Raw genomic sequence first — 21,316 nt, forward strand, 5'->3', positions numbered from 1 at the left:
GCATTTATTTTACCTCATGAAAAAAACCTCAAGTGAACAGCGCAGAATTAAGCCCCAAAAATAACAATAATATAAATAACTTATAGCAGCTAACATAATAGTCGCTATAATAATAAGGGTAGGAGAAAATAAAAGAGCATTTAACTCGAACAGTCATATAAAATTCATATAATACATGAACAAAAAATAAAATAAACAACAATAAAGATTGGCGTTGCAATTGTCCGTATTAGGTGGCCACCTGGCGGGGTAGACTTCGATAAGGAGTCACTACAGAAGGGAGCCGGTGTTCTTACCACTTCAATTCACAATTTGGTTTCTAACTAACTTCTTTGGATCTGTCATGTTATACTATGGGAGTGTGCTCTTACTCACAAACTGAGCTTGAATACCACCTTGAATGACTATACATCTTTCTCTATACAGAACCATCATTTATTCTCAAGCTGTAAATGAGACATAGGGGTATATTTACTAAACTGCGGGTTTGAAATAGTGGAGATGTTGCCTATAGCAACCAATCAGATCCTAGCTGTCAATTTGTAGAATGTACTAAATTAATGATAGCTAGAATCTGATTGGTTTCTCTGGGCAACATCTCCATATTTTCAAACCGCAGTTTAGTAAATATACCCCATAGTCTAAGGCTTGGAGGAAGCATTAAACATCCCTAAAGAGCTTAAATACAGCTCAGTTTGGGATCAATTTCACCTGGAACATACACCGCTGTCTATTATTAACAGTATATATATAATCCACATTGTTTTATCATATATGTCTGTGTAATAGAAAGGGAAAAATGAAGCAGATTCGGGCTAGATTCGAAATTTTGCATAGTGTCATGAGAAAAGGTACAGTTTGATAACAAAACAGCAATTAATAAGACCACATACTTTTTTCAACGTGCATTAAACACATTGGGCCTGATCCATTAAGGAAAGTACTCATTTTTTTTTACTTAATTTTTCTCCTGGACAAAACCATGTTACAATGCAAGGGGTGCAAATGAGTTTTTTTTATTTTGCACATAAGTTAAATACTGGCTTCTTTTTCCTAGATCAACTTTAAATTTCAGTGTACAAATAAGCTATCAAGTATGTGTGTGTTACATGTAAAAACATCCAGTATTTAACTTATGTGCAAAATAATAAACTAATTTGCACCCAGGGGCGGGCTGGCCCGGGGGGCAGGGGGGCATCGCCCCACCGGGCCGCTCGGTCAGGCCGCTATTAGGGCCGGGGGGAAGGCCGGCCGCCCGCCCCCCGGCTGCAAAATACTATGCTTTCCCCCGCAGCCGCATCTGATGACATCAGATGCGGCCGTGTCAGCGCACAGGCGGCCGCATCACATGACAGGGGATCCCTTTTCACGTGATGCGGCCGCCTGTGTGCCCCCCGGCCACGCCTCTCCCAGCCCGCGCCTGTTTGCACCCCTTGCATTGTAACATGGTTTTGTCCAGAAAACTTACTCAATTTCTTACTTAATGTCCTTGATGAATCAGGTCCATTATGACGCTGAACAAAATAAATGTAATAATAATGTAAGACAAATGTACACACTACCTGACAAGCAATTCTGCATTCAGAAGCATTAAATGTGTATTAAAATTAGAGATGTTCACTGACCCCTGTGTTCTGGTTTTGGCTTTGGTTTTGGTTTTGGATTTGGATTAACTTCGTGTTTTGGTTTTGGCAAAACCGCCCTTGTGTGTTTTGGTTTTGGTTTTGGATCTTGATTTTTTTTCTAAAATCCCCTTTTTTTTTTGCTAATATCACATATGTTTGCATTTTCTCCCCCTACATTATTATTAACCTCAATAACACTAATTTCAAGTCATTTGCAGTAAATTTTGACCACCTCACAGGTCATAATATTATTTTCATACACTTTCAAACAAAGACTGCAGATTTAGAAGACCAAGCCTGCCAGCCCTATTATTTCTATTTCAGCATCTCTAATTAACATGCATTGGAGTTCTATGGGAATGCACTTTAGGCACCTGCTAAATCTCTTACCAACAATTTGTCAAGACCTGGTTCACCTATATTTAACACAGGAGGCGCTGGATGTATGCATTGAGATTAGAGATGCTCACTGACCCCCGTGAACTGGTTTTGGTTTTGGATCTGGATTAGCTTTGTGTTTTGGTTTTGGCAAAACCGCCCTCGTGTGTTTTGGTTTTGGTTTTGGATTTTTTAAGGAAAAATAAATAAATAAATAAATCCTAAAATATGCTGAAATCACATATTTTTGCTCTTTGTTTGTTCCTACATTATTATTAACCTCAATAACACTAATTTCAAGTCATTTGCAGTCAATTTTGACCACCTCACAGATCACAATATTATTTTCATACACTTCCGGACAAATACTGCAGCGACCTGGCTGGATGGTAAGCGACAGAGCAATGACACAAACACACGGCAGTTCCTACCACATCTAGGACACATTGGCACACAGCAGTGGCAGAAAAGAAAAATGGTGCAATATGAAATTGTCCTTGGCCTTTTCTCCTGGACAAAACCATGTTACAATGCAAGGGGTGCATATTAGTTTATTATTTTGCGCATAAGATAAATACTGGTTGTTTTTTCATGTAGCACACAGATACTTGGTAGCTTTATTTTTACAGTGTAATGTAAAGTTGGTCTAGGACATGCTGTACCCCAACTATAAATCTGTCCACACATCTTAAACCCCCCCCCCTCCTCCAATGCAACATGGTTTTGTCGAGGTGCAAAATTACTCTTTTTTTTTCTTTCCTTTCCTTACTGAATCTGCCCCTTAGTGCGCAATGAAGACTATATGAGCGCACTGGAGTTTTTTGTATTTCACGTTTAACCAGTACTCTCTGAAAACATACAAAATACCCGAAGCAAAGTCTAAGAGTTACGTGCCAGGAATCTCGTTATATTTTAATATAGTTAATGTTTACCATGTCGGTGTGGGTTGTTACATTTCACAGATGAAGTTCCATCGTTGTTCATTGTACTAACGTCCTCTCTGGATCAGTTATTGCCACTATTGGGATTTTCATGTTTGATCAGTATTTTGCTCAGCAATTGTCTCCTGATTTTTTTTGCAAACAGCTGAGAGTGACGTCCTGCTGTGAGCTGGAAGTCTGTGGTGAAATAATATTCATCAATTCAACAGCTTGAATAAAAATCTTCTGTTATGACAGGTTCCTGGTGTTGTTAGATATTTAATAGGTATTTTGTTATTTCAATTTAATTTTTCTTGCATTGTTTTTTTTACCTTGCGGTAGAAAATCTTGGGCCTGCTCCATTAAGGCAGCGAAACGAATGTATTGTGCGTTTGTTGGAAAATGCACATAATTGGGACACACACACAACTACAAGCGGTTCTGAAGAAGCGTCTCTTGTTGAATACGGGTCTAGGTGCGCTCTGCATGTGCGGAACTTGCCATATTGAGACAGACACAAAATATTGCAGAATACGTACAATATATATATGTGGAATATAAAATCTCAAACGCACCGAAAAAAACATTTATTCAATTATTGTCATCTGTTAATAATGCAGTCATTAATTTAAAAAAAAACAAAAAGAACATTTTCGATAAAATACATTTATCACATACTTGCCCGCTCTCCTTTAATGTCCGGGAGACTCCTGAATTCCGGGTAGGTCTCCCGAACTCACTGGAGTGCAGACAAGTCTCTCGCATCCTGCAATTCAGCAGCCAAAATGACGCGAATTGTGGTGAATGGCGTCTTTTTGGACCTGCCCTTGTGGCCGTGCCCCAACCCTCCCGCCTTACCACCAAACTCCCTTTCCGGCAACTCCTGGAGGCCTCCAAGTAGGTAAGTATGATATATCAGGATGTCTTAATGTATTAACTGCATTTTTACAGTTGCTCCTGATTACAAACACATGTCGTGGCATGCTCACACAGCAATCATCACTACTAATTAGCACTTACACCTGACCTGTAGCTAGGGCAAGTCATAGGACTGAAAAACACGTACCTGAGAGATGCTCAAAGCTTGAATCAAATACTGCTGCGTGCGCTGAGCTTGGCACGCCCTTACTGTTCATTGGCTATGTGCATATGCCCAGTCCCGTGTCCGTACCGCCCCTGAAATCGTAGGCTGCCGTAACTGTCCTTTGCGCTAGAAGATGAATTGCATCCACTTGCGTTTTCTGCCATACAATCCGTTTCTGGCCATGCTCAGTGCACATTAAAATGTTCCAGAAATTATTATATATATGTTATTTCTGAAGCTTTGTGATGTGGAAGCCCTGTACCTGTATTCATGTGAATATATTACAGCCTCAGCCTTAACGCATGAGGTCATTCTGTATTTATTAATTAATTATTCAGAGGGCTCCTAGGACTTGTCCCCCTGGAGAATACAAACAACAAGGACAAGCTTCACAGCTGTCCCCAAGTTGTGGGAACAGATATAGATGGTGCCGATAATAGCGTTAAAACTAAAATAAAATAAGGTTTTACATTTTATTAATTGATGCAGGAGATAACAGAGGCTAAATATTGGTCAAGAGTGTAAAAAGAGGAATTAACAGAAAGTGATACAAAGATGTGAGTGAGAGGTATATCGGTTACATTTATAGAGAAATATAACATTACATGTGGCATATGGTTACTGCCCTTATTATAAATAGCTTCTGTGTGTGAATTTAGAACCTGCTTTCTTCTAATTTTATGCATAAGTGTGATTTTTTTTGTTTTTTTAAAACTGTACATGTATGATCTGTCTATCTATCTATCTATCTATCTATCAGGGGGTGCCCAGGGCATTGGGCCACACAAACCGCAATTCCCTTTGCTCCATCCACAGGTCCCTATCTGATCCCGAGGTACAACTATGACACACTCCGGATGCTATTTCCCAGAGATCTCCGCCAGTCACCCTCGGCGTACAACTTCTCAATAGAACAGCCTAGGGAGGAGAGTAACACAATTAAGGGCAGGCAAGGATACAAGTAAACGGAGAGGGGTGTACGAGGGGGTGACTCCCTTTACCCCACTTGCCGTTCCCTCGAATTACTCGGCCTGGGCACGGGGCTGCGGATACTCGGGACGAGCACAGATCCTTCCGGAGTATCCTACTCACTACCATACTGGCGAGGGCTCTTGCCAAGAAGAAGACACGCACCGGATGGTGATACCCATCGGGACTCACTCTCTTCTCCTGACAATCGTCCACGCCCAGTGTTTTAGCGCCTGTTAGAACCGGGCAGTAAGAACACAGTCCTCCCACAGCTCTACCTTCAGCCGGACATGTACCACCCACACCTAGACTAACTTCAACACAACAGACAGTCCCTGGTCCTATGAACAGTCTATGTGACCTGGTACCGCTACACTTACAACTCACTAGTACTAAGTGTTGTACATGACTTTCCCCACACAGTTCCATTAGGTAACACACTCTACGTGGACGAGAAAAGGGTGTACCAGGAGCCTACCTTTGATGGGGGCCTGACTCTTGGACCCTATAGGGAGAATTTCAGGCTAGCTCTTAGTGTTTCCCTCCCCTCTTCTTAACGGTGACCCTCAATCCAGGGATTTACAGGGGAAGATATCCTCCCCCAACTAGGAAGTGTTCACCTCAGGGGCCAGTCTGGAACAGCATGATGCTAAGCAGGGGCAACTTGCCTGGAACCGTGAGTGGCCACTGCCGGAACTCTGGGCAACCCACTCCACGTTTCATGGAACACACAGCACGGACGTGGAACCACCAACCATAGCTGCTAGAACTCAAATCCGCTCACCCCAGATTGGAACCACTAGCCTGGACCTCTGGAACTCAAACTAGGACTGTGCTATACTGCCAGCTCGGTTGCCCTGTCACCTATTTCCCGGGTGTGGAGAACACTTCAAGGCGCTAGGGCTGAACTGGGACTTCGGCTAAGGGGGAGCAATTACAGGAGCCCAATTACTCAAATCACGACAGCAACGTGATCACCACACAAATGATCACTTCACTCCTGGAAAACAGACCGACCCGGTCTTGATCAGTGGAAAATGTCCTTCAATGCTACTACCCACTCCCTAGCCTGAGTAAAATCAAAGGCTAATCCTGTTTCTATGGTTTGGGGCTCAGGCCAGGGGCCTGTCTCTTGCTGCCTCAGGCTACTAGGACCTGTCTCTTGCTGCCTCAAGCTACTGGGGCCTGTCTCTTGCTGCCTCAGGCTACTGGGGCCTGTCTCTTGGTGCCTCAGGATACTGGGGCCTGTCTCTTGCTGCCTCAGGCTACTAGAGCCTGTCTGTTACTGCTTCAGGCTGCTGGGGCCTGTCTCTTGTTGCCTCAGGCTCCTGGGGCCTGTCTCTTGCTGCCTTAGGCTATTGAGGCCTGTCTGTTGCTGCCTCAGGCTACTGGGGCCTATCTGTTGCTGCCTCAGGCTACTGGGGCCTGTCACTTGCTGCCTCAGGCTACTGGGGCCTGTCTCTTGTTGCCTCAGGATACTGGGGCCTGTCTGTTGCTGCCTCAGGCTACTGGGGCCTGTCTGTTGCTGCCTCAGGCTACTGGGGCCTGTCTGTTGCTGCCTCAGGCTACTGGGGCCTATCTGTTGCTGCCTCAGGCTACTGGGGCCTGTCACTTGCTGCCTCAGGCTACTGGGGCCTGTCTCTTGTTGCCTCAGGATACTGGGGCCTGTCTGTTGCTGCCTCAGGCTACTGGGGCCTGTCTGTTGCTGCCTCAGACTACTGGGGCCTGTCTGTTGCTGCCTCAGGCTACTGGGGCCTATCTGTTGCTGCCTCAGGCTACTGGGGCCTGTCACTTGCTGCCTCAGGCTACTGGGGCCTGTCTCTTGTTGCCTCAGGATACTGGGGCCTGTCTGTTGCTGCCTCAGGCTACTGGGGCCTGTCTGTTGCTGCCTCAGGCTACTGGGGCCTGTCTGTTGCTGCCTCAGGCTACTGGGGCCTGTCACTTGCTGCCTCAGGCTACTGGGGCCTGTCTCTTGCTGCCTCAGGAAACTGGGGCCTGTCTCTTGCTGACTCTTGGGGGGGCTGAGGGCACTTTGGGAATCCTGAGGGTATTTTGGAGTCCTAACGTGCTTGTGCCCACAGAGGGTGTGCAGTGACTGAGGTGCGGCAGGAGCCCAGTAAAGGGGGTGCCCACAGGGGCCCTACCTGGATCCGGCTGTATTCTGGTGTCTTCCCCACTCTTCTTCATCCCGCCGCTGTCCTTAATGTTCAGCCGTGGATGTACCTGGAGTCTTTGGGACCAATTCCCCAACTTCTTCTTAGCAGGGTAGCTCTCAGCCGATACAAGGGCCCCCTGCAGCTGCTCTCCGTTGTCTGGCTAGGCTGCTTCTCTCTTCCAGTATGACGTCCCACGATGTCCTCTCTCTTCAGTCTCTGCGAAGAACTGAGAAAATGGCAGCGCGCAGCGTCTTAATTAGCCCCTGGCGCGCCACGCCATGTGGTGCCAAAAATTTTAATGGCTGGATGGGGAGCTATGACTTGCTCCCTGTCCCGCCTAACAAGGAACAGACAGTGAATCACAATCGAATCACTGCTGCCGGGGACCTGAAGCCACAGTGGAGAGACTCCCACATATTGGGGCATATTCAACTGTCCGCATTACTCGCAAAAGTAATGTGGCTTGAGCACTATTACCGTTGTTATGGTAATAGTGCGTGTAATTACCATTATTACAGCACATTTAACGCTGGCTTTCAGCTCGCAGCTCCCTTTCGTGAAATCCGGATTAGAATTACCGTAATAACGGTAATCGTTTTAACGCCGCGTTGCTTTAGAGAGTAACCCAGACAATTGAATATGCCCCATTATCTATCTATCTATCTATCTATCTATCTATCTATCTAGTTCATCTTTGAACACAATGTTTATAAAATAAACATACCTTGTATGCATGTATTCAAATAGAAGCGGATCCCAACATATGTTTCTATTTGAATTTGGGTATAAGTAGACAATGATCTAATGGTGCACTATGTGCTTTATATATTTAATATATTTCCTTTATACATTAAACCACAACATTAATTAAAACGTAACTTTTATTGTTAAATAAGGTATTATTAAAAAAGCAGCGAAATATAAAGTGAAGTGTAATAAAGTGATTAAAAAAGTGCTGTGTATGGTGATTAATCTATTAGTTATATAGAAGGTGGTATTTATGAATTCATGTCCCCACTTTCTAAACTGGAATACCCGATAGGTTACTTAGTATAATACTTCAATAAGTATTCCAGATAGCTATTACCATGTAAATTTATTATTTTAAATTGTCATATTAATACAGATATTTGTCCTTTTCAATGACAGATTTCTATTTAATCTTTATATATATATATATAGTCCCTCGGGGAAAGGTATCTCCATACGAAAACAAATATAATTCTTGGTATCTAGCATTCAGCTTGGAATATATCAATCTGTTTGTTGGTTGTAAAATGCAGCCAAATAAATTACTTGCAGTGACGGGAATGAATTACTAGTTACCTTCCAGAACCTAACTCGGAATTGGACAGTAATAGTTTGGATAGCTATCTAATAGGTATTCTTCTAAATTAAATCATATTAAAGTTAATAGTTATTAGCACACACAGCACTAACGCCAACGCGCGTTTCACTGGTAAGCTTTCTCTAGACAAGCCGACTGTCAGTTTGAGTTGGGTTTTTAAAATCCCAGGAACCAATTAGACATATGTTCATTCCTATTGGGTTAGACAATTAAAAATTTGACCCATTAATTAAAGACGGGGAGGGAGAATTCCGGCGATTGATATAATATATTCTAAATATGTCCATTCTATCATTATAAATAGAATACAAAAGAGAGGGTTGGAATACAGCTATTTCTCCTCCGTAGTTGCTGTTTACCATTATCTTTCAACTTAGATACAGAAGTATCTTAATAGTTGCAATTCAAAAAATCTTTATAAATTTAGTATCTACTTATAGATCCCTATTACATATCACTATCCAGAACTGTAAAAATCTAATAATACTGACTCACTAACTAATAGTAATTTACTTGCAAGAAAGTAAAGTATGTGTGTGTGTGTGTGTGTGTGTGTGTATGTGTGTGTGTGTGTGTTAGGGAATTTACATTCCAATGGGGCAGGGACTGATGTGAGTTCTCTGTACAGCGCTGCGAAATTAGTGGCGCTATATAAATAGCTGGTGATGATTTATTTTTGAAGACATTCTTTATTGCCATATTCACAAATGAAAAATAAACTTTAATACCATCATTATGAGACTTCATGCAGTAACTTGAACATACAACTATATATTTTTGTTCTAATAAGTCTACTTTTGTTGTTAATCATGCCAAGTTAATTTCTTTATTAATCTGTGCACAGAAAATTAATAATACTTTTTCAAGCTTAAAATTAACATTCTTCTCTTTTTGTGAATGCGATCTTTAATGTTTCTAGGAATATTTCACAGACATCATAAACTGTTCAAATAATATACTCTGATTTTCCTCCTTTTCCCTTTGATGTCTAGCAAATATTTTGCATGCACCAGCGTTTCCTTAAATTGAACCTGTCAGCTTTTCCAGCATTCCTCAGAAATTGATTCACATAAGGCTCCAGCAAGCATTAATACTCTAAGGAGCACAGACTGCTTAAAGAAGGTGACAAATCAATAAATTATTTAAAATCCGGTTGCTATGGTAGTAGGTTATCTGTTTATGTGTAGAGGTGGGTCTTGGTTTTGGGTTCCCTTAGTGCTTCGCCTCTCTGGTTGTTAAGGTATTAAGTTAATCAAAAGCCATGTGTTACCTACGAGTGGATCCATCTGCAGATTAATAAGTACAAATTCTCCTACAAGAGGACTGATCAGAGTTCACCAGCATGCAGCCAGGATCGGTGGCAGAGCTCAGCAGTTCGGAGTCCGATGGTAGAAAGAGAAGCTCCGCTTGTCTGTGAAACAACAACATTTATGCATCGATGTTCGTTAATGTTGATACACAGGATTGATACATTGATTCTTCGAGACTCCCGAGAATGAATCACGATTTTTTCTCAGGAAAGGATCCTATTTCCTCTTGTTTTTGAATTCACCATGATTCCCCCTCTATGAAGCGTAAACTCTACCTTGCGTGGGCTACAGGTGGAGATTATAATGAATTATACCGTATAGGTTAGCAAGGTCACAATTCCCTTTGGATAATTGCCTTGTTGTATTTAAACGTTGATTGCGACCGTCGGGATGTACCAAAGGAGAGGAGTGGAGGAAGTCTTGGAGAAAGACCAGGGCAAGTGGGCCCTACTACGTAACATTAACCAGGCTGTGAAACCGAGCACTCTTCTACCGGTGAGACGTAGTCTATGCTACTGTACCATTATTACCAGAACAATAAGGTTTAATGTGATCCTGAGAGCAAGACCAGGGCAATGTTAAGTACCTATATAGGTCCAGTGAAAGCATAAACAAATATTGATGTTAATAACGTACTGCTGTTTTGCCTCTGCAGAAATCTATGTTGAGTAATATTGAATATTTTTGATCACATTGGGCAGCACGGTGGCTCAGTGGTTAGAACTTCTGTCTCTCAGCACTGGGGTAATGAGTTCGATTCCCGACCATGGCCTTATCTGTGTGGAGATTGTACGTTCTCCCCGTGTTTGCGTGGGTTTCCTCCGGGTGCTCTGGTTTCCTCCCACACTCCAGAAACATACTGGTGGGTTAATTGTCTGCTATCAAATTGACCCTAGTCTATGTGTCTGTCTGTCTGTGTGTGTATGTTAGGGAATTTAGACTGTAAGCTCCAATGGGGCAGGGACTGATGTGAGTGAGTTCTCTGTACAGCGCTGCGGAATTAGTGGCGCTATATAAATAAATGGTGATGATGATTTCGTCATTGATACAATTCAATTGTGAAATAATTTTGGATAAATGAAAATGGTCATGCTGGGAGCTCAGGGTGGATTACTCTATGGCATGTTTTGGGGCCACACTTGCTGGCCTATTTGTCAATGGACTTGTAGCTTCTCAATTTTGTGCTTCCTAAAAATGGTGTTTCTGGACCAGCAGTAGTGGGGTGTCCCCAGAGTAGAGGAATCTGCTGTAAACTTTTAAAATTTATGATAGATTCTTGAAAGTAATATTGACAGCTCAAATAAAAAAACAAAATCAAAAGAAAATATTCTAGACCGCAGCCATTTATACTCAATCAATATTTTATAGTTTGTGTTAACATTTATTTAGCTGTGAACTAATACAATTTGAGGCTTTGTGGGAGTCAAACTGAGTAGAAAGACCCAAAAACGACGATCATACCGCAAACAAGTTAGAGGCCCTAACGTCAGATAAATGTGACCAAATTTTACACCAATTTGAAGAAGAGGCCTCTGCTCTTTTAAAAGCACAGCAGAGAACTCAGGGGGAAACAGGGGCCTTGGAGTTGGGGGGAGGGGTGAGACAACATTGCTGGGCTCTCCTCACATTTGGGCCCCATAGCTGCTACACCCCCTATTATGATGCCCCTACAAACAGTTGAATTGTAGTCACTTGTACAGTTGTCGCACTCTGCAGCTTCTAAGGGGTGTATTTAGTAAACCTTCTAAAAAATAATTAGAGGTGTTGTTGCCCATAGCAACCAATCAGATTCCAGCTATCATTTATCTAGTGCATTCTATAACATGAGAGCTGGAATGTGATTGGTTGCTATGGGCAACATCTCCACTTTTCATTTTTAGGAGGTTTGATAAATCTACCAGTAAAAGTCATAAATCCTTAGGAAATACCATTAAACCTCCAGTCTCACGATGGGCAGCACTGGACAACTACAGGCCTGTAAAGCTCTACCCCAGTTCTTACTCTACATCATACTTGTCAACTTTGGAGATCACCCCTCCGGAAGATCTACATAGTTGGCCTCATCTTGGGGGAGTGGTCTCGCTAATAGCGTCATCCTGGCACCGCCGCCCGTTATACAATACCAATTTCAGCCTATTATAGCAGGGAGTGGGGCCAGAAGGATGCAATTAGCCACACCCCCATCCACTTCGCCAACGAAGTGGGGAAGATTCAGGAGGTTGCCCTGCTCTCCCGGGAGTCAGGGAGACTCCTGATTTTTTGAGACATGCCCGGAAAGTAGCCAATTATGCTCTACAGAGGTGAAGTGATGTATACTTTTTTATTTAAGGACTGTTGGGATCTCAGAGGGAGTTTACATGGTATAGTCATTCATTCAATATAATTTAGTAAACAATTCCTGAGACACAGTGCTCACACATTGAAGGACCACTAACATTAATATAATGAAAGGACCTTTAACACATTTAAATTTGATTTACTTTCACACCTAAATAAAAGAGAAACACCTTATATGCTTCTGAAACTCCAACATATTCTACACAAAGATGATGAGTCCGTCTTACCGGCCTCATTTGTTGGTCAAATGTAATGAATCCAATTAGGAAGGGATTGGAACTGATTTAGAACTCAAATGATTAAAGCCCCTATTTATCAAGCGGTGACGCTAAAGATGATTTTTTTTAATTTGCCGACAGAGCCCTGGTAAAATGTCTGCGTGTAGCAGCCCTGGGCTTCAGCTAGGGGAACGAGCCACCCTAGTAAAGTATCTTATTTCGGTCATAGTATAGCTGTGAAATGTTCCTTAAATCACAACACGGTGTGATGCCAATTGTTACATTTCTTACGGCATAAAGAACTTTACAGTGTGTAGTGCATTGTGGGTAAAGCTAGATTGCTTTGCCAAGAATGTTTTTTGGAATTTTTGCAAATGTAGGTGGCGCTGTTTCCATTTAAACAGGTGTTTCCTAACCCCAATCTCTGTCGTTCACCTTAACCATCTCATGGCCCTTTTTAAGGGGTCGGGTCTGTTTTTTGGGGGACCCAAATGCCCCTGTTCCTAATCACCTTCTTATTGCCCCTCTGGCCCACTGTGCCCATACACAGGGGTATTTACTGCCTTCAAAGGATGTTATGAGGCTGTGGTTCCTGCCATGAGAGGGGTAAATCGGAAGACATTGGACATTTATTAGTCACCCTTCAGTTTTCAACGTCCAGTAAGGAAGTGGCCGTCCATACCAGGGGTTTATACCCCTTTGGGTCAAGACACGGCCTTGCCCCCTCTGCTCACAGTTTCCTGATACAGATAAGTATAATGCTGAGAGGTAGGTCTTACTCTTTCTTCCACACACAAGGTAGGTGAGGTTAGGGTAAAGGCGTATTTACAGCATAGTTGCCTACTCTCCCAGAATGTCCGGGAGACTCCAAATTTTTCTCCCGGGAGAGCAAGGCAGCCTCCCGAATCCTGCCCACTTCGTTGGTGAAGGGCGGGGCTAATTGCATCATCCTGACCCCGTCCCCTGCTGTAATAGGCCCAAATTGGTATTGTATACCAGTGGGCGGGGCCTAATGATGCGATTAGCGTGGCTAAGCCACCAAGACACGGAGAACTTTGGAGATCTCCCAGAGGACTGATCTCCCAAGTTGGCAAGTATGATTTACAGTCTTGCACTGGTCCGCCATGTTTGCATGCGGTGATTAAATCCTCTAGTGAATAAAAGCTATTTTAATGTAATCCATTTAGAATCCTAAGTTACACCAGTGTTTTACTGCATGTCATCAGCACTATATGTTACTACAACTTGTAGCTGACCCTCTGGTTGTCATGCTGAGACGTTTTGTGGCGGTAACCTATAAGCAATGTCATGTGATCCTACAGGACCTTACACAGCTAGTATTGTACATCTATATCCCAACATTGGTTTTGCATATAATGTGCAACGGACAACTCCAGGGCTGTAACATCAATAAAACTTTAATGACGGTCTAACGGTCTACCGTAATATCCCATAAGTGTAGCGTCACACTGGCGAATTCCCTGACAAGATTATGAAAGTAAAAACTTTTAAATATGTTCCTATAGGCATCCATTAAATGTTATTGGAGGATGTCACTCCAGCAATTGTCCTCCAGCATTTCTTTGGCAGTTGCTGCTGATAGCGATTTAGCTCAACGGGCAAAACACTACTGGGAAATGTAGCTCCATTGAAATCAATTGTATCAGAATATTTCCTGGCGCACAGAGCTGTTAAACAGGGATTGGAAGCTATGATTAAGGGCACATAACAGCTGAGCTGTCCCTGTGGACATAACATCTTGCTAAAGTTTTTCTGCCACATTGTGTCGGATACCTGTTGTATCCGATAGTCTCTTTAGATGACACTATGCCTTTTAGAATCCACAGGATTAATTATTTATACAGATTGCTGGAGTGGTCTGTCTTTCCTTACAGTGATATTTCTTTTCCCTCTTCGTGCCAAACCTCACAATTACCAGAAGAGCGCTCAGTATTTAGAGCTCCGATGTTCAGCATTGGAATAAAGACAACACTAAAATCATTACCACAATGTAAACACGAAGCTTGATAAAGCCGATGACTGTTTGGGACTTACAGGGTTTCTGAGTTACAATCCACAAATAATAAGTGATATGGTAGCTTTCCATCAGCCTACAGGGAGTCTTCAATCCAGGTTCATCTAGGCACACGTGGGGCAGGACTGTGGTTAGCATTGCTGTCTCACAGAGCTGGGGTCATGACTTCGATTCCTTCCACACTCCAAAGACTTACTGCTAGGTTAATTGACTGCTGAATAAAATGTGTGTGTGTGTGTGTGTGTGTGTGTGTGTGCGTGTGTGTGTGTGTGTGTGTGCGTGTGTGTGTGTCAGGAAATTTAGATTGCAATCTCCGATGGGGCAGGGACTGATGTAAATGATAAATATTCTCTGTATCGCCTCAGAATATCTCGCCCTCTATGTTGACTGCATTACTGAATATCTCTCACTCTTCCCATCTCAACCTCAGTCTTTCCACCAATCAACAAAAGCTGCCTACCTGATATATCTTTTTCTGTGGACAACAAGAAATGAAACCTCTGACGTTTGCTGCCTAGGTGTCATCCTTGACTCTGAGCTGTCATTTGTTTTCCAAACCCAATCTATATCCAAACCCTGTTACATTCATCAGAGAAACATTTCCAGAATACACACATGTCTCACACAAGACACTGCAAAATCTTTAATTCATGCACTTATCATCTCCCGCATTGACTATTGCAATTCTCTACTTACTGATCTTCCCCTAATCAGACTTTCTTTGTCTTTTGCTCTTCCCCACTCGTTTCCTAAACCCATTCCTAGTTACAGGACTTTTTTGGGCTGCAACCACTCTGTGGAATTCCCTCCCCACCTCTTCAGGGAGCTTCTCAAGTTCCTGATCCACCCTCTTAACCTAAATACAATATTCTACCTGATTACCGTCACTTTACACAGTTCACCCAAAACTTACATTTATTCTCTTTCTGTATTCAAACAACCTACTGACCCACAAACCAACATTGCTGAGTGACTGGATGACGCAGCCACACCAAGGACCTCTTCCTATTGCAACCTGACTGGAACAATATGCAGTCTGTGCAATTACACTCATGTATCAAACTCCTATTTACCTATAATCCACCAAACGGTTGATGTTCTCCCCGTCTCTAATAACCATATACACCATTAATAACAGAAATAAACTAAGGGGGGTATTCAATTGTTAACAAGATTTCATTTTTCCCGTTGTTTTAAAAAAAAAAAAAAAAATCTCCCTCAGGTTTTTGCCGGCAATAGCGACCGTTTTGAGATAGCCCAGCGGGAAAACTTGTGCAATTCAATTAAAAAAGAGGTAACGCTGCCCCCGCGCGTTAAAAATTGTGTTTGCGAGATTTTAGGGGAGTGAAGGGGAGTTTTAACGCGGTCATGTATAACACAAAAAAAAAGGTTTTGCATACATTTCCATACATTAGATTGCATTACACATTGATAATATCTACATTACAGTACTTTCTTTTAGCATATTTTTTTATTGAACTACTTTTTACCATACAATCATCTATATCATGTCAAAACACATTACTACATTCATATTTGTACCAAAAACATACAGAAATCTAATTAATTAGTGATTTTTTTTATTTATTTTTTATTTCAATATTTTTTCACTAGAAAATCAACCTACACAAGTTAGGCATTAGTGATAAACATAAGTTTAACTTTTTTTCAACATTTTTACATGATTTCAAATACTTTTCAGAGGTTTTTTATTTTTAACACACCCCAAGGAGGTGCGAGATAAAACAGTATATTGGCCTGTATTACCCGCCGCATTAAAAAACAATTGAATAGCTTTTAACGCATCTGCCTCTCGCACACCCTATACTTTCAATAGACCTACTGGAGCGCGAGAGGACCGCTTGATAAAAAAAAACGTAGCGTTAAAAATGGAAATGAATTGCAGGTAAAGTTAACCCGCTGGAAAATGATAAAAAACTGCGTTAAAATTACTTAACACGGTCAAAAAAACAACTGGCTGACAATTGAATACCCCCCTAAAACTTGGTTATGGTGCAAAAAAGGTGATAGCTGTTATTCGGTTTAAATTAGAATTGTGAAAATGGCGGCAGAGAAAAGAACCGCAAGGCGCCAGCCTGAGGTATAGCCATAAACGCTCCTTTCCAGTAAATATTGACTTGTAAATACCAGAGAATAAAAACGGATAATGAGAATTTTAACTTATATACATAACAAGAGAAATTATATTTTACAATTGATCAACATTGAATCATATGGACATTCCAGCGACACATCTTTAAAACCTGGGACTTTCCCTGTGAATTAGAAACAGTTATATCATGTTTGTTTGTTTTTTTTAAAGGAAAAAGATAGACTTTCATTGTACGTTAGCGGTGACCCACTCTCTGTACGGCGCTGCGGACTCTATGTGGCTCCTTATAAGTAAACGATAATCATATTACTAGAGGCGTTGGACCTCACTGGGTCACACGGGTACACTGAGCCAGTGATTGTTTTTGTGCTTTGTTACAGGGCGATTATGTCTGGCTGGACCTCAAGACGGGTCGTGAGTTTGACGTTCCGGTCGGAGCTGTGGTTAAGCTGTGTGACTCTGGTCAGATCCAGGTCTTGGACGACGAAGGAAATGTACGTATCTATGTTAAAGACCAACTGCGATAGCATAAGCTTGTTTGGGGGTCTATTTAGTAAGTTTGTGTGTTGTAACGCCCCCTAGTGGTGTTTTTGTAAACCCTGGACCCCAGTGAATACAGGAGGGGTCACCAAAAGGGCGAGTTAAGTGATTCTGAAAAGTGACACAAGCGACTGAGAAGAAGAATGGGCTGTAGAAAGGGGGAAGTAGACAGATATACAGAGGAAACGGGGAGAAGAGATGTGATTTAGTAGCTCGGGGACTTGGGAGGGTGGGGAGTAGGCTCCCCCCGGCATTACCTGGCAGTGTGAATGCGGTGACTGCGCAAGAGCAAGTACTGTGTGCCTGAATAGGGGGAGAGTCCCCAGAGCAGAGACCCCTAGAGAGAAGGGGGAAGAAATGGTGCAAGTGGCAGCATGCATACACTATAGGATGTAGGAGCTGCATATGTGTTGGAGATGAGCTACACTGTGATTCTGGCTTAACTGTGACTAGTTGTGGAACTACTGTCCCAGAAAACCTCGTATGTACTGTGATAAAGCCAGCAGTGTGGCTGCATATACAGAGGGGAGGAGTCGCTAATCTCAGAGAGGGGGAGAACCCCATATCACTAAAGAGATCCCCAAGAGAGAGGAGGGACATTTTGCATGGAAGAGACCCTGGAGGGAGGTTTGCTACAAGAGGCATGGTAGCTGAAGTGTCAGAGGCAGCGGCTGAGAGTACACAGAGAGAAGTGTCAGAGCCAGTGGCTGTGCATACACAGAGAAGTGTTAGAGCCATGGGCTGAGAGTACACTGAGAAAAGTGTCAGAGCCAGAGGTTGTGTGTACACACAGAGAAGTGTCAGAGCCAGGGGCTGAGAGTACACAGAGATAAGTGTCAGAGCCAGGGGCTGTGTGTACACAGAGAGAAGTGTCTGAGCCCAAAGGAGAAATAATGAAGTTACACAGTGTGTGTCAGAACAGCATTGAGGAGAAGCTGCCTGCCTGTTAGCATCCATGTGAGTGCCCTTCCAGAGGAGGGGTGAACTGCAGTGAAGTATGGAGTACTGGAGTGTAAGAAACATGTGAACTATGTTATATTACATCTAGATAACAAACTGTGCAGGAGGAGTAATGAGATATATTTGCAACCATATTCATATTGCTCATTAAGAACTGTGCTGGAAAGAGTACGGAGCTGTATATATATATATTTCTTTATTGCTGCAACCTGATTGCTGATTTTCGTGGTTTAGGAAGAGGAGTGTAAATAAAGAGTTCAGTTTGTGATAGAGATGGTCTGACGCCCAAATTATTGTGACCTTTATTGCACTGCACCACAGTGACATCACCTGTGTCCCACTAACTACAAAGAAACACCTGCATGTGCAGGGACCCCCCTGGACATTTACACCCATGCCCATCAGCTAGCCAGGGCTTGAGAGGGAGATGCACTGTGTACCCTTCATACCCCACAGTACACACAGTGACAGGGTTATAGTGGTGTCAAGTCAATATGCACTGCTGCTATTTATCAAGCCGGGACTGATTTGGGAGCCCCAGTGAAATCCCCCCCTCTCCTCCACAAACTCTTTTTCTTATTTACCATCAACTTAGCGCAGGGAAGGACCTAGATTTAGTGCCCCGTCCCCTTTTTCACTAATAGCAGTTGAGGGTTGCCTGCGACACCACAATATATACATGTTCCCATCGGCAGAGACAGGCAGGTAGAGAATGCTGTTCGGCGCTGATTGTGTTTAACACAATTGTGTGTAACTAGCCTCCCCTCAATAAATATAGACGTCTGTTCAGATGTTGCTGACTGCATGCTGCTGTGTGCTTGTGTATTTCTGTGAAAGTCTGTTCCACATCGTTAGTTACCAAGGCACATTTATTAAGCTGCAATAATACAGGCCTGTAGCCTGTGACATCAAGAAAGTGCATAAAATAGACTTTTTTTGTTTGCTTAACACAGCTGTCGTCAGCGGAAAACCCTACTGGCGGTCAGATTCACCCTCGCATAGGCGTAAATTTAGTAATGCAGAACTACTTGTACCAATTAAAATCATTAATAAACACTTTATTCATTTTTTTAATGTTTAAAGGCTTTAAAAAAAATTACTTTTTTTTTTTTTCTTTTTTTTTATAAAAACATTATAATTTTTATTTCATAATTTTTTTATTACTGGAACTGAAAGACCAAATCTGGGCTTAGAGATCCACAGCGCATGTGTGAGTTGATTGCTTTTTAAGGCTGCATTAAGTGGCGCACAAATAAATCAGCCTTATCACCAGATGGAGGGGCCCATTGATATGGACATTTACAAATCGTGTCTATTTGTCCCTCTACGATAATATGACTTTATTGCCTAATTTCCACAGGAAAACTGGATTTCCCCCCAAAATGCAACAAATATTAAACCGATGCACCCAACCTCCATCCACGGAGTGGAAGACATGATCCGCCTGGGAGATCTCAATGAGGCCGGGATCCTTCGTAACCTGCTCATCAGATACCGAGAACACCTCATATATGTGAGTCGTGTGGTCCTGTGATGACACATGTGTCGTGGCTGCTGGTATTACATATACATTTACCAACTTTTTACTCTTTCCCTCCGGGAGATTACGGAGAGGAGCTGAAGTGTGAGACAGGAGGGGGGCGGGGCGCGGCCTATTGCGTCACTTTGGTGCGATTCACCGCGCCTCACGTCATGGGGGCTCCCATCCTGTCCACTACACTAAAAAATGGGCAGGATGCAGGAGATCAGCCTGGTCTCCCCGGGAGTTTGGGAGACCTACCTTGAATTGGGGAGTCTCTTGAACATTCCGAGAGAGTGGGCCAGTATCATTCATACTTGCCAACTCTCCCTGAATGTCAGGGAGACTCCCTGAAATAGGGGTGATCTCCCTCACTCCCTGAAGAGTCTGGCATTCTCCCTGATGCTGAGCCAGTACAAGACGTGGTTGGCTTCGCCATCTGTGGCATGATGCCACTGTTCACAAATTGTGTCCTATGTCCATGTATTGATGCCTATGGAGGTGGCCATTTTCATGGAGACCAAGATTTAATCATAGACTGACAGGTGAGACAACATGACTTCAGTAATGGAGACAGAAATGTAAAAGACACTTCAGTCTCTAGAGATTCAGTAGCTGCTTTTATTTAACGCATAGTTGCCTACTCTCCCGGAGTCATTGGCTTTTTATGACTTGATATGAATATCGGTTCGGTCACAAAATGGCCGCCTGCATTGTGTCATGACAACAGGCGCACTCTAACCTAAGTACATGCTTACAGATTCAAAATGCGTGGGCTGCTTCTGAACTAATTGCAGTGAAGCCATCTAATGGGGATATTTATTTTAGGTGTTGGGGTTTACATGGCCGACCTAGCAACAGTAACCGTGCGCCATGTACAGAAGTTAGCTTTTTATCCGGTGATTGTGTCACACAGTTACCAGTGACTGATATGAGACAGATAATTATGACCGATAGACATCCCCGGCCCCAGCTTCAGTGCATTGTTTAGCTGCACACTATCTGCATTAAGATTTAATAGACTGGTTGAAGTGTTGTTCCTGCTGTCATTGTTTGAGCAGAATTAACCCTAACATTCGCTCTGAATTATTGATGATAAGGAAAGCAGATGGGTTTCAGGAGCAACTATGGTGTGTGACCTTATATTACTTATGCAGATATACGGCGATGCTGGGGGTATACGCAGGTGTCAGCGTTTCATTATCACGCTGTGTCCCGCCAACCTGTGGCTCTCCAGGTGTTGTGAAACTACATGTCCCAGCATGCTCTGCCAGCTATCAGCTGGCTATATACTGGCAAAGCATGCTGGGGCTTGTGGTTTCATGTGATGGAGTATTCTCTGCCTCCATAAGAAACTGCAAACCACCAATCTCATGCAGCTTAGATAATGGCCAATGCAGTAGTTATTATATAGGTCAAAACGTCAAGTAGCAAACAGTAACGTGTCAGTTATTTCCTCTCAGACTTCACACATCACACTCTGATGGTGGAGAACTACAGTGAATTGTTAAATTAGTATTAAATTCCATACTCATTTTTTAAAATATTTTTATCAAGTTTACTATTGTTAATTTTTTTTCAAAAGAGCATGTATGAGAAAAACAAAATTATGGAGAGGCTAAATTGTCCACTCCAAGATAAATGTATTGTCTTGCATATTGCTTTCTGCCACCGTCTGTGCTTTTCAGTCCTACATTTATATAATCAGTAGTGTTGTTTATATTCTTTGCCCCGGGGTTACTACTTTGCTGTGCTCTCTGCATTGGTGACAATGTTATCCCGGACAAGAAACCCAAATAGCTTC

General features: G+C 42.7%; 1 protein-coding gene across 1 annotated transcript in view; it reads left to right on the forward strand.

Moving 5' to 3' along the window:
- The window catches only part of MYO7A (myosin VIIA), a 129,177-nt gene that overhangs the window by 13,014 nt on the left and 94,847 nt on the right, over positions 1–21,316 (forward strand). The window contains exons 2-3 of the mRNA XM_075198591.1: positions 16,874–16,987; positions 19,354–19,506. Of these exons, the coding sequence (XP_075054692.1) occupies positions 16,874–16,987; positions 19,354–19,506 (267 nt within the window). The remainder of the gene's footprint in view (positions 1–16,873; positions 16,988–19,353; positions 19,507–21,316) is intronic.

This window comes from Mixophyes fleayi, chromosome 2 (genome assembly GCF_038048845.1).
Source record: "Mixophyes fleayi isolate aMixFle1 chromosome 2, aMixFle1.hap1, whole genome shotgun sequence".
NCBI lineage: Eukaryota > Metazoa > Chordata > Amphibia > Anura > Limnodynastidae > Mixophyes > Mixophyes fleayi.